Source organism: Lupinus angustifolius, chromosome LG17 (genome assembly GCF_001865875.1).
Source record: "Lupinus angustifolius cultivar Tanjil chromosome LG17, LupAngTanjil_v1.0, whole genome shotgun sequence".
In the NCBI taxonomy this organism is placed as follows: domain Eukaryota; kingdom Viridiplantae; phylum Streptophyta; class Magnoliopsida; order Fabales; family Fabaceae; genus Lupinus; species Lupinus angustifolius.
The window spans coordinates 7,964,381-7,978,120 of NC_032025.1; the positions used below are offsets into that span (position 1 = coordinate 7,964,381).

The following is a 13,740-nucleotide window of genomic DNA, read 5'->3' on the forward strand; positions in this document are numbered from 1 at the left end:
AAAAACTTATATACAATTTAGTAATAAATATATTTATGTATTTTTGTACTATTATTTATGATTAAATTTTAATTAAAATTAAAATTTTACTATATTTTAAAGACTTTATTAGTTGTATCAACATATATTTGTCTACATATAATTTTTTTTCCATGTTTTTTTGTTACGTGTATGTATAAGTCTTTTTTTTTCATGTTTTTTTTCTGACATGTTCTTTTTACTTATTTTTTGTTTGAACATTTTCATTAATATTACACCATGACCACGTGCATATCACGTGGAAAAACTCAACTTGGTCTCCTGACTTGATCTAACGAGTTACTAGTGTGAATGTGAGTTCAATAGCCCAACCTCTTTTTTCCCCTAAATCCTTCTTCTCCAAAACCCTTGATAACTCCCCAACATCCCAACCCCAATTCATTCACCAAAACCCAAACCAATGTATCTCACGCGCCACATCCTCACCCGACCCTCCTCCTTCCTCCGCCACTTCTCACACTCCGCCACCGCCGCCATCCCCCTCCACGACGAACTCCCAGACCTCCAGCCACTGACTTACCTCCCAGGCTTCCCCCGTCCCAACCCGAAACATGATGAAACGATCCTCGCTATCCCACGCGCCATTTCCGGAAAAAACATAGCCGAAAAGGAGAGGAAAGCTGGGCGCGTGCCGAGTATCGTCTTCGAGCAAGAAGATGGAGAGCACGGCGGAAATAAGCGACTTATTTCCGTCGGTACTAAACAGATTAAGAAGCTCGTTAGCCATCTCGGCCAATCCTTCTTTCTCTCTCGACTCTTCGAACTCGAGGTCCGCTCGGACTTCGAGTCCGAAGAGATCGTTGAGAAAGTTCGGGTTTTGCCAAGGAAGGTAATTTTTGTTTTAGAAAATGATGAAACTTGTGTTTAGATTACATTACAGTTTTAGTCTCGATCATAATAAAAAAACAGTAACATTTTTTGTGTCAAATATAAGCAAATTTAACTATCTTTATAATTTCCAAGATCAGCAGCCACAATTGAGCTGCAGCAGAAGGTTTTTCGAGTTTCTGCAACTGCATAGCAACTCTAATCGGGGCCACATTGACGCAATGTTAAAGTTGTTGTCGCGTATGACCATGAGATAACTGGTTCAAATCTTGGAAACAACTCTACTTGTGGGGGTAAGGCCCCAAACCCATTAAGTGGGAGCCTCATGTACTTGGCTGCCCGTTTTTTTAGTCTGCAACCTAATTGTTTTTGGTGTCTCCAAAACCACCACAATTTAAAATTTTCCTATGTTAATATTTCCCAGACTTTATAAAAAATTTATCCATGAAATTGTAAGTACAGTCGGATATTAGTTCTTCACATTATACCATTAGTCAAATATGTCTTTTAAGGTTGGGGACTAACATGACAGATGCTTGTAATTTTTGGGGCTAAAATGATAAGTTGTGTAAGTCAGATACTAATATGACAAGTGCTTATCATTTCAGGGTGTGAATTGGTGGTTTTCTTTTCCTTTTATTATTTATTTTTCCAACTTTTCATTTGACAAAAGATTAGTTGAGGGTTGTTGTTTCGAAGAGGAATTGACAGTGTATTTCCTTTGGTAAATTTCAAATTGAGTTTTGGTGACCTAATTATATGGAATTAGCCAGCATTGTCACTTTCTGTAATTATTGAATGACTTGAATTTGTTGATCATATTGTTGGAATCTTATGGTGTTCATTCAGTTGTATCTATGTGTGTTATTATAGGAGGTAATGACCTAATGTACTATATTTGTTTTTGAAGATAGTTTTCACTAAGTTTTTTAAAATTTGTTGGAACTTGGAAATGTCTGTAGAAGCTAACTATACTTAGCCTCTGAAATAAGTGGTGTACTTCTTAATCATAGTTTCCAAATACAAAATCACCTTTCTGTAATAAAAAAATCCCTTTGAAAGCTCCTGGTTTTGGTTGAACGATACTTGAAAATTGCTACAAGTTTTCATACTTTGGCTTTGGCTTTGGCTCGGTTAAACAATAAGAAGCCTCTTTTAGAGTTAAGCTGTTATGATTTTTAAGAACTTCGTTATGTCCTTTTTTGATTTGATATATAAGCCTGTGTTTGTGTTTAATATTTAATAGCTGTGAGTTCCTTATGCTCTTTATAAATATTACATGTGTACACACATTAAAATTGATGGTGTGCTTTGAATTTTTCTTTTGGAAATATCCCAGCTTCATATTAAAGCAAGCACAGACATACCATTGAATGTCACTTTTATAAGGGCTCCATCAAATGCTTTGTTGAAGGTTGACATTCCTCTTGTATTCATAGGAGATGATGTATCCCCTGGACTGAAGAAAGGTTAGCACACTTCGAATGCCTGGTGCAGCATGCTATAAGTTTCTATGTAGAGTAAATTTATGATATTACCTTCTTGCATGTCACCACCTTGTCTTTATTTCTGAGTTTTTGGTGTACGGGTGTTCGAGTAAATATTCTGTTTGATTCTTATCTCACCTGTGGTAGAAAGGAGAGAAGCTCAAGCTTAAGATTTAATAATATATTTATAACTCAAATGGTCTTTAGTAATTACCAAAATTCTTTCAACCCGGCCTCAATACTTAACAGGGTTAGGTTACAGGTCTGTATATGTTGAATTTGTTACTTGTGGGTCACTCTATTGCTAATTGATGTTATGGTTTCTGCTTCATTTGGCTGAAGCATTGAAATGTACGTTAACTTGAGAACTCTGATTATGCAATGTTGTACATGAAATAGTTCAATTAGCATATGCTTGAACATGCCAATGGTTTGGCATAAATTGAATCTAAGCAAGCTGACTATGGATAGCAAAGTGCTATACATAATTTGTTTGATCCGGTAATTGGTATTAGGTACGTTCATATGTCTAGGGCTGTGGGTATTATTGTCCAAATAAAAAGCTCAACTGTACTCTAAAGTCACAAGTAGCCTTGTCATGTTGGCAATGGATGCTTCAGAAAGAATGATCCCCAGTTCCCCACTACTGATGAATCAGTTAAACTCAGTAATGCCATTAAGAATAGACACTCTTTGTTGACATCTACGACATGCTCCTTATTTAACGACACGTGCCATTTCCTTTGTCTAATCCAGTGTTGTTGACGATGGATGGCGGCCCATATCGGTTGCCAAAGTTATGTAATCATGGCGTCTTAGATGACGTTGTGGACAAATAGCGGACATCATCATAAAGATTAACAAAAAATATGTAATAAAATAAAATAATAATATAGTAAGACATCAAATAAACGATAGCATAAAGTTCATTAAAAAAATTCAAGTTTCATAAGGTCACTAGGAAATTAAAAAGTGATACTAAAAGTAAAATGAACAATACTAATAAGTCTTATTAAGCCACACAACTAAAAAGCAAAGTTAAAGACAAATATTAAAAATAAAAGATTTAATCCATCTTCTAGATATCCTCCTCCTCCCTAACATCTTCTTCCTTAGAAGCATACTCAGCAACATATCCTTCAATTTCTTCTTGATCTGATTCATCACATTCAAAAGCTTCAACTTCCTCTTCACTCTCTTCATATTCCATTCCTTTCATTTACTTCATCTGCTTTCCCTTTCCCTCTTTTGGATGATGAAGTACTACCCTAAACTTTTTTAGCTTTTCCTCTTGAAGGTGTAAGGATAGAGTTCTTTGTTTTTTGCCGCATAGGCTCCCAATCTTTGAAGCCCTAAAAACAACATCCTATTCAAGACCATCATCGTCCTAAAAATCCCTCTCATTTCCACCTTCATCATCACTATCTATCTCCCCAACAAGCCACTCATTGCATTCATCAATGTCATTGAGGGAGATTGGGTCAATTCAGGAAAAAATATTAGTTCAATTCCGGAAAAAAAGAATTTCTGAATTAAACTATTTTTTTCTTGAATTTACACAATCTCCCTCAATGACATTGATGAATGCAATGAGTGGTTTGTCAGGGAGATGGATAGTGATGATGAAGGTGCAAATGAGAGGGTTTTTTAGTATGATGGTTTGAATGGGATGTTGTTTTTAGGGATTGGGAGCCTAGAACGAATACTAGGCGGCAAAAATAAAGAACCCTATGTTTATACCTCAAGAGGAAAAACTAAGGGTAGTATTTCATCATCCAAAAGAAGGAAAAAGAAAGCAGTTGAAGAAGTAGATGAAGAAATAAAACATGAAGAGAGTGAAGAGGAAGTTGAAGCTTTTGAATGTGATGAATCAGATGAAGGATATATTGCTGAAGATGATGATGGGGAGGATGGCATCTAGAAGATGGGTTAAATCTTTCATCTTTAATAGAGTTATGTAATATCATATGTTGTACCAATACTGTTTTTTATTTGATTATTTATTTGGTTGTAGTTGGGTACCCCCTTGAACTTAGGACTGCACATGGTTCTGCCAGAACCAAACAACCCAAACCATATTTTTTGGGTTGGTTTGGGTATTTTTTTGGTAACATTCAATCATAGTTGGTTTGGTTCTTAGGTTGGCTTTGATCGGAACCAAACCAGCTCTCTCATACAACGAACCACAATAACAATACTACATCATTTAGTAATACTATCCACACACTATAGACTACACATGACTCTCACTCCTTCATTTCAATTTTCAAACCTTATCAGTTACATGAACCCTAGCTTTGTATAGTGACATTGCCGCTGCTCTGCATAGTGACCCACACACAAACCAAAGCTCATCTTTCCTATTCTTCCGCGCTACCAGCAATCCAAAGCTTGTTTTGTTGGTTTCCGCTTGAACCTTTGAGTTTTGTCATTCTCTATTTGCTCTCTCTGTTCTCTTATTGTCATCTTTTCTGTGCATTTCAAACCACTCAACACATCTACTTTAAGTGAGTTCTTGTCCATTTTGATTTTGAAACTCTTCAATTTTAATTATTGTATTTTTTAAGCATTAGACCTAATAGTGCTTCCCAAACCAACCTAATCAACAATGGGTTGGCTAGGATTTGAAGATCAAAATATCATTTACCCAAATCAACCCACCCCAAAGTTATACTCGTCTATTAATATAATATTTTTTGCTGATAAAAAGTAGCTTCTTTTGAAGTTGCTTTCTTTGTTGAAGACCAAAGGGAATGTTAATTTGAGTTTATTGTTGTATCAATTTTTCTCTATTTTTGCAGTTTTTTTATTGAGGGGGCTTCCGAAGTTGTTTTCAGGGTAGTTGTAGTGGTTCATTTTTCTGTTATCTCTTTCGGATGTGTTTGTTTTTTGGTTTCCCATGGGGTGTTTAATTCTTCTTTTCTTTTGTTTCTGTTTGAGAACACCTTATCGTTTCTTGTATTTTCCCTTCTTTTTGAACAATATTTCCTTTTCCATTCAGAATAAAATGGTTTTTATTTAGTCACACCATTATGCATCTCCAATAAATTCTTTTTTTGGTTCCAATTCTCCTTTATTTTAATGGTGATAATGTGAATGACTTGTTTTCTTAGTCGACAGCTATTAGTTATATTAATATATGCTATGTGAAGCTGTGTTGGTCTTCTGATATTTCCAGTAGCCCAATTGATAAATATTTTTATATATGTTTTTATTCACTTGGTTTAAGAACAGTTTGGACCCTTTGGCTCAGGGAAATTCCATCCACCTGATTTTTTTTATACAACCAAGGATATTCCCTCACCTTATGGGTAAGGAATCCCTTTTGGGGTGCGTGGCTGCCCCTCCAACAAGTGTCACTTCCAGGAATCGAACCCTTGACCTTTTGATCGTTTTGGGGATCTAGCAGAGCCTTACACCATTAGACCAACGCCTTGTTGGTACCCACCTGATTTAGGAGCATTGTTTTTGTGTAAATTTGAGAAGGCCATTCTGCATTCTAATTACGATGATTGAGAATATGATCTGTCACACAAAATACATGTCTAGAACTCTAGCTTGGAGATAAAAAAGGCAAAACTTGCTGTGTTATCTCATTAAATTGCCTGATGTGCTAGTTATTGTTACAAGGATAGAAGATTAGTTCTGTGGAAAGTAATTGGAGTTTATGATAAGGCTTGTCTGCATTTTCATCCTGTTGAGTTGCTATGTTGTAGGACATATGCTTAGGTTTGACAGTGCAAATTGAATGGTCATTATTTAACATTTCTGACTTTTTTGTATGGCACATACTTCTGTAACTAATAACATCCATTTTATGATATTAATGTCTTAAACTTATTAATATAACTTTATGATCAAAGCATTTGTTTGTAATTGGTTTATCTTTGTTTTAATGCGTTATATGGTTGAATATGATTCATCACTTTACAAATTTCGCAGGTGCTTCTTTGAATACCATCAAAAGGACTGTTAAGTACCTATGCCCCGCGGACATTATCCCTCCGTATATTGAGGTTGATCTGAGTGAGTTGGACGTTGGCCAGAAATTTGTTATGGGAGATCTTGTTGTTCATCCTGCATTAAAACTTCTTCAGCCAAAAGAGGAAGCTGTTTGTAAAATTATGGGCCAAAGGGTTTCTGAAACACAACCAAAGAAATCTAAGTAGCACTGAAGCATTTGCAGCTAACATATATCATTCACAGTCATCTTATTAGTTGATTCTTGGCAGCATTAAAAGGATCATGATTATAGAATTTCCATGCTAGGTTCTTATTTTTTGTTTTTTTGGGGATAGTATTCAAATGTTGTTGGGTTATTTACCTCAGTCTCTATGCTCTATTCAGCTCCTAACCACCTTTCAATTACTTGGTGTTTCTTTTGGCAAAAAGTGAAGAGAATGAGCAAAGCAAGTTGATAAGTTGAGTTTTTTGTATGCAATATTTCTATTTTGGGTTATTGGATGCAAGCAGAGGATTATTACCATTGATTTTCTTAGTGTTGCTCTTAATAAAAAGTTCCTGATACCCTTCTAAGAATTCAGCTTGAATCCAAATATCTTGCAAACAATTTTATATTGAGTTAAGTATTTTGTTTAGTATCACTTTTATTCTTCGTTCATGTTCTTAACATAGTGCTGGGACGTGAGTAGTTTATAATGTTGCAAAACTCAGTAACTATAAAACTGACGTGTAATTTACAATATCAGTTGTTTTGCATTTGATGCTTTTGAATATGCAATTGTCTCCCTTTTAAATATTTATAAAATTCAAAAACAAAATGAAAAGTGGAGAGAATGAAACAAGAAAGGGAAAAAGAAAAAAAAAATTACATCTCTATTTAGTTTTGATAGAAATAGGGAAAACATCAAAAAATAAATAAAAATTGGGAAGTTGGGAGGAAGCTCTGATTGGAGAAAGAAGAAATAAGAAGGTACAAAAATGGGGAGTAAAGTGTTCCGAGAAGGAAGTTGTTCTGGAGGATAGAAAGAAAAAAGTGTAATCAAATTATGTATAGGAGAACATTATAGTGATTTTTCCTTCTCCTAGGTCACTATAAATATTGCTCATATTTTCACCATGGACAACCATTGATGCAATTTCCCACTCATAGAAATTAGATTTCTCTTCCCACTAACTATCATGAACCACCACAAAAAATCAACATCCCCTCTCTTCCTACACAGAACCTCACTAAAACCTCAAATATATCATATAAAAGTGAGAGCCCAAGATTTTTTTGAGAAGCCCAAACAAACCCACAGGTTGAATGACTATATTATGGAATAATTTTTAGCCTCCCAACTAGGGAAGCATAATAATGTTCCACGTAGGTCACTCTATGTGTCATTATTTGTGATTGATTGAAAAAATATATTAAATTAAAAATTTAATAATTAAGTATTTTTCTGACCAACCAGAAGTAGTGACATATAAAGTTATACACTTTTTGGGACAGTCTATGGGTACAGATAAAAATACTAGTAATAATTTATAGATAAGAACGAGTTTTATGATATCCGCCCCATTAGTGCCCACATACTTATAAATTTGTTTTTTGATTAAATTTATATATATATATATATATTTTTACTATTATTATTTTAAAATTATACATTGTCTACTTTATTATTATACAATAAATTCAAGTGATTTGACTATCATTATATAAATATCATATATCATATTATTCATGCAATAATTATTTTTATATATTGATTATTACAAAATATATAAATATATAATAAAGATTAAGAACTCGCTGGGTACTCGTAACTCACACAGGCATCAACAAATAGCGTGAGTTTGGGATCGGAAAAACACTATCCATGTTTGATGGTCTCATTGCCATCATACTCCCAACAAATATCTTTCTGTTTTAGCCTAGTTCGTACCTATGTAAGATCTCATCATGTGTATGGTCTATATAAATTAAAAAATCATTTGTGTGCTCCTATAGAAATATGTAGCGGTAAATCATGGATGGATGAAGTATTGAATTTTCTTATCTTCAGTCTTTACAAAGTCTAATTTGCTCATATTATTTCTTTTATTTTTTATTTTCTTAACATTTTGGTGTTTTCATTGCTTCTCAATATCTTGGAAAAACACCAAGAAAAGGGACAAAAGAATCTATCACTTAACTTCTAATGGAGAAATTAAGAGAAAACCAAAAACAACAAGATACTAGATATAAGATCATTGTTAGTTCCTTGCACAACATCACCGATAAGCTAGGAGAATTCAAGTTTATTCTTTTTATCCTCCAAATGCACCTCTTTGTCCTCCTATCCATGCTTTTCCTTCCCATCTCACCAACAATTTCCCAAACTTCAGCCTCTCATCACCTCATTTTTATACTTGAGCATAGATCCCAAACACATTTACCCTCTTTCTATAATTCCACAAAACACCCTACTATTTCACAACTCACCACCACAAGACACACATTATTATGTCCCAAATATACCACCTATACTATACCTACCTACAACCTATATCTTCTATATTATAACTCATACCCTTTGATGGATGTGAACCATTAGATTGATTTTTCTATGCAAAATATTTTTCTAACTATATAAGGCTCTAATTGATTAGAGTGTACACGAGTTCATATCAAGAGATAATGCTAAATTGCTTTATCTCTAGGATTTTACCTGAAACTAAACATGAGTTAGTCGTTTTACACCAGATCTCCATCTCAAATGCCTTCGAGTTAGCTAAATTAGTGAAAACAAAAGGAAGTGGCACTAATCAGGATACCCCTAAACAATCACATTCTTTTTCCCCACATACCATACTCGTTTCCCAAACAATTCACTTCTCCACCTACACATCCTATACACACTACCAACTCTTATCTTCCATTCATCGTCCATCCACTGCTCAAATGCAAGAGAGACGAACCCATGCACTTTGCTATGACAATAATAAAAAATTTCATGCTTACCACATGTGGCAATCAAAAAATTGTTAGTGTTACTAGTGTATGACATATTATACCCATGGATGCTAAGCGACATTCTATAGAAGACATATGGATGGCAACGAGGTTGGGAGGGCACGAGTAGTAGTTATTCATGCTCATATCCATACTATTTGTAGGTACCCGTACAATAACGGATATTCATGAGTATCGAAGGGTTTTTTAGTTTTAATTATATATTTATATATTTTGTAATAATCAATATATAAAATAATTATTATATGAATAATAATAAATATATATGATAAACTTATGATTATAGTCAAATCACTAAAAAATATTCTGAGATAATAGTACACTAGATAATATATAACCTTAAAATAATAAAAAAATAGAATAAATAAAAAATTAATTTATAAATAAGGGGTACCACATGCGGGTACATAAAACTCGTTTTTACTCATAAGCTATTATTACGGGTAACTGTTTTGGATAACTCATCCATTTCCACATTTCTGACGAAGCCCTTGGGGGCCAAATATCTAGGGATGACAATGAAAACTGAATCTGTAGGTACCCGTCCGAACTAAACCCAAATTTAATGGGAAAAACCGATGTGATTGGGTTCGGGATCGGGTTTGGGTTTTACCCGGGTTTAATTTTCGGGTTTGGGTTTTACCCGGGTTTAATTTTCGGGTTCGGGTTTGGTAGACCAAATACCCGAACCCGCCCCAAAGTAATGTAATTCAATTTAAAATTGAAATTTCTATCATGTGTCCGTTGTTTTTAAATCTAATTTTACTTTACATACTATTGGATCCTTATACATAAAAGAAATAAAATAATACAAGAGAAAATAGAAATGCTAGAGAAAAATGAAAGGAAAATGATATCAAATTTTCCTTAGTACATTTATAATTTTCGGGTTCGGGGATGGTATCACACAGGGAGATTTTGTTGTTGAATGGTACGAACATAAAGTAATGCATAAATTGTAAGTAAGTAGTGTAATAAAGCAACTAAACTCATTTGGTTCGTTTGTTCACAACTCAATCCTCAGTTTTAAAAGATCAATTTCAAATTCTAACCATTATCTTCCTAATTTGCACAGTTTCTTAACCTAAGCATTTAATAAATTTACACATACTAAGCGTTCATGCACTAGAGAGTCAATCAACTAAGCAAAGATAAACTCACAAAACTTATTTCTAAACAATGGGATTATGCACACCACATTCAAAAATAGGATAGAAGAAATCAATATAAAAGAAACTGAAAATGCATTAAGAACAAAACCTGATACATTCCCAAAAGAATTTAGTCTTGAAGTTTAGCCTTCCATAAAGTAGAAGAAGCAAACTGAAAATAAAAAACGAAAATGAAGGCAAACCCTAACAGAGCAAAAGGGGGCAAAACAAATTTGAAATGTAAAGTGTTAAAGTGATGGAATGAATGGCAAACCAAATTCCAAATCCCTAAAGTAACTAAAACGAAAATGGGCCCTAAACAATGGCCCCGAAACGAAATTACAATAAAAAGTCCTAAAATACAATATTCATTTCAACACATATCCTCCACTTCTATAATGCCCAAAATGTATTTGGTGCTAAATATGATATGAAAATGATAATAGATTTAATTAGGCTAAATAATATCAAATCAACTCATTTCAGGAATAATAGTCTAATAAAGTCTAAAACAATAAATCATGTCAAACAAAGTCAATTGGATACCAAAAATCATCAATAATTGTAAATTAAAGTTATAAATAGTGTAATATATTACTGTAGGCAATAGAGTTCAAATATATTGTAGTGATTTATGTTACCACACTCCTATAACTTTACAAAACCATGAGTTTTTAATTCCAGTTTACTTATTGCCAATAAAAAGTGCATATGTCATTTTGGATATTGAATGGCTACTGGCCTTAGGGCCAATTGTTTTTTTATTTTTGTGTCCTTGTATGAAGTTTACTATGGGCCAAAATAATACCACACATTAATCCTCCACTTTACATCAGTTCACTAGATTGTTTCAAAAAGACAATATAACCACGTTTCACGTTATAACGATCATTCTCTTTGACGGATATGACATATGTACATCTCCCACACTCCTCCCCTCATCTCACCCACAAATCCAAACACTTCTACAAGATTTTATCTATGTTCCAAACACCCACTGACCTACCCCCACCAATAGCCCATGATAAAAAACTCCATTACTATCAAATTCTACACCAATGAACAGTAAGCTCTATAGATACCCACATTCTCGACAAGAGGTATTGGCATCAATGCTAAATGAGATGTTAAATCAAGAATTGTTGTTCCTAGAACTAGCCCATTTTCATCACTAGTGCCTTCAGTGCGATGACAATTAGAGATTTTATTTTGACTATAAAACGCTAAATTTGTTTGCTATTCTAGACTGTCTTTCTATATTGATGATTGATGAGTTATTAGATGAGATAGATGGTGCAAAAATATTTTGAAAAACTGATTCGTATACAAGGTACCACCAAATTCAGGTATATTCATGAGACACTTACAAGACTTCCTTCCGCACTCATGCATAATCTTTAATCTATTTATTATCTATTTTCAACATGTCTTTATCAATTATCACTAATGTATAATATTTTATCTCTTATAGGAATAAGTTTCACAATAGTGACCTAAATAATATGATCATAATTGGTTAACACTTCATAACTTATGCATAAAAGATTATCTAGATAGAATAACACACTTTTATAGAAACGTCTCAATTTAAATAATTTTAAACATGCTAAATAAACGATATGAGTGTTCAATGATTGTGTACGACTCTAGTTCGTTCATCTTAGATCTATAAAAGACAATATGCATTATAACACCTAGTTTAACATAATATAAAAGTAAATCCGAATTATTTGTTGTTACTATAAAGTCTTGTCTGCATTATCTTTAACTTTTTCTTTATCAAAAACAAATGTGGCAAAGGTTCTTAGATTGTTGTCACTCTCAGACATTAATCCCATGTTTTGCTTTCAGTTTAACTGTGGATTAATTAGAGGATGAGACACTAAAAGGTACTTCAGTACATATTCGATTCCATTAACTTTCCAACTAAGAACCTCCCACAAATATCTTCCAATTTCCTTTAAAATGAAAATTCAAATATCCAAACTACCCATTAGGAAACTGAAACTCGAGTATTCGAGTGTGTTGGGAATGGTTCAAATTTTCATTTTTGATATCTTATGTAACCATAGTATCCACTAAATTGATTTATATCATTCACTTTCTCTTGTGTTCTTATTGGAGGAGAGCCTCCAACTGTGAGGGAACTCAATGTAAACCTGTTCCATCCCTGTAAAACGGTATCCCGTTGACCGAACTAGATTACTCGAGACCGACTAAGTTGAGATACATGATGAAGACTTAAGTCACCAAGACACACCATACCAATCGGCCAACCCAGTGATATGGGGCCAACTTCAACATACTCTCATAGGCCTACCAGGAACAAGCTACCACCTAAATGGTTATCTAATTTTATTAGGAAGTAATATTTTAATTAATGTATCAGTTGGGCCAATCTATAAGGCCCAACTTTAGGAGTAACCCTAAATCTAATAGGAGTTGTTATATATATATATCCTATTAGCCTCTAGCAGCAGCTATGATGAATGTTGTTTTTATTTTTTCCTACTAGTTAATACAAGGTGGAATTATTTAGTAGTTGTTTCTGCCCCATTCCTTCTTCTTTTTAGATCAGATATTTACTTAATATAATTGGTGCTTTCATTTCTTGAACCATGCCCCCAAAAGCAGCAAACATGGAGATCGATGAATCCCTACTGCAGATTTTTGCTGAAAATTTGGAGGAGAACAGGGAGCAACAGGATGCAAGACATGAAGCCATTACTGCAACATTAAAAAGACTCACAGAAAAAATTGCTGGTATTCAATTTTTAACCCCCCACTACCTGACCCCCCAAATATACCATCATCTTCTAATATTTCCCACCCTACACCTCAAAGTATGCACACACCTCATCCTTCTCCAACCCAAACTAACCCACCAGCCTTCCCAAATTTCCCTCCCTACAACCACTCACCAGTTCCCCCTTTTTTTCCACCACAAATGCCTTTTACACGCCCAAACCTAAACCCAGCCTACACTCTTCCCTCACAACCTAGACCACCCAAACTACAGCTAAACGTTTTTGATGGTACCGAACCGCTGGATTGGTTGGTTCAAGCAGAACATTTTTCCAATTATATCAAATTCCCCCTGAACAACGTCTACATATTGTTTCATTTTATATGAAGGGAGAAGCACTGAGCTGGTTTAAATGGGCCTTTTATAATTCAACATTCACTGATTGGGAAAGTTTTATCCGTGACTTGGAGATCAGATTCGGGCCCTCTACGTACCAGAACCACCAGGCAGAGTTATTTAAGCTAC

General features: G+C 34.1%; 1 protein-coding gene across 1 annotated transcript; it reads left to right on the forward strand.

Moving 5' to 3' along the window:
* On the forward strand, positions 338 to 6,897 carry LOC109332017 (50S ribosomal protein L25-like). Its single transcript, XM_019566857.1, has 3 exons — positions 338 to 868; positions 2,207 to 2,336; positions 6,297 to 6,897. The coding sequence occupies exons 1-3, from the start codon at positions 440 to 442 to the stop codon at positions 6,521 to 6,523; spliced, it is 786 nt and encodes a 261-aa protein (XP_019422402.1). The 5' UTR covers positions 338 to 439; the 3' UTR covers positions 6,524 to 6,897.

What these genes read in the sequence shown, in the direction of transcription:
- LOC109332017 (XM_019566857.1), top strand. Translation starts at nt 440, where the DNA reads ATGTATCTCACGCGCCACATCCTCACCCGACCCTCCTCCTTCCTCCGC. An exon ending in TTCGGGTTTTGCCAAGGAAG is followed by an intron (nt 869 to 2,206) that starts GTAATTTTTGTT and finishes GAAATATCCCAG; the next exon opens with CTTCATATTAAAGCAAGCAC. An exon ending in ATCCCCTGGACTGAAGAAAG is followed by an intron (nt 2,337 to 6,296) that starts GTTAGCACACTT and finishes CAAATTTCGCAG; the next exon opens with GTGCTTCTTTGAATACCATC.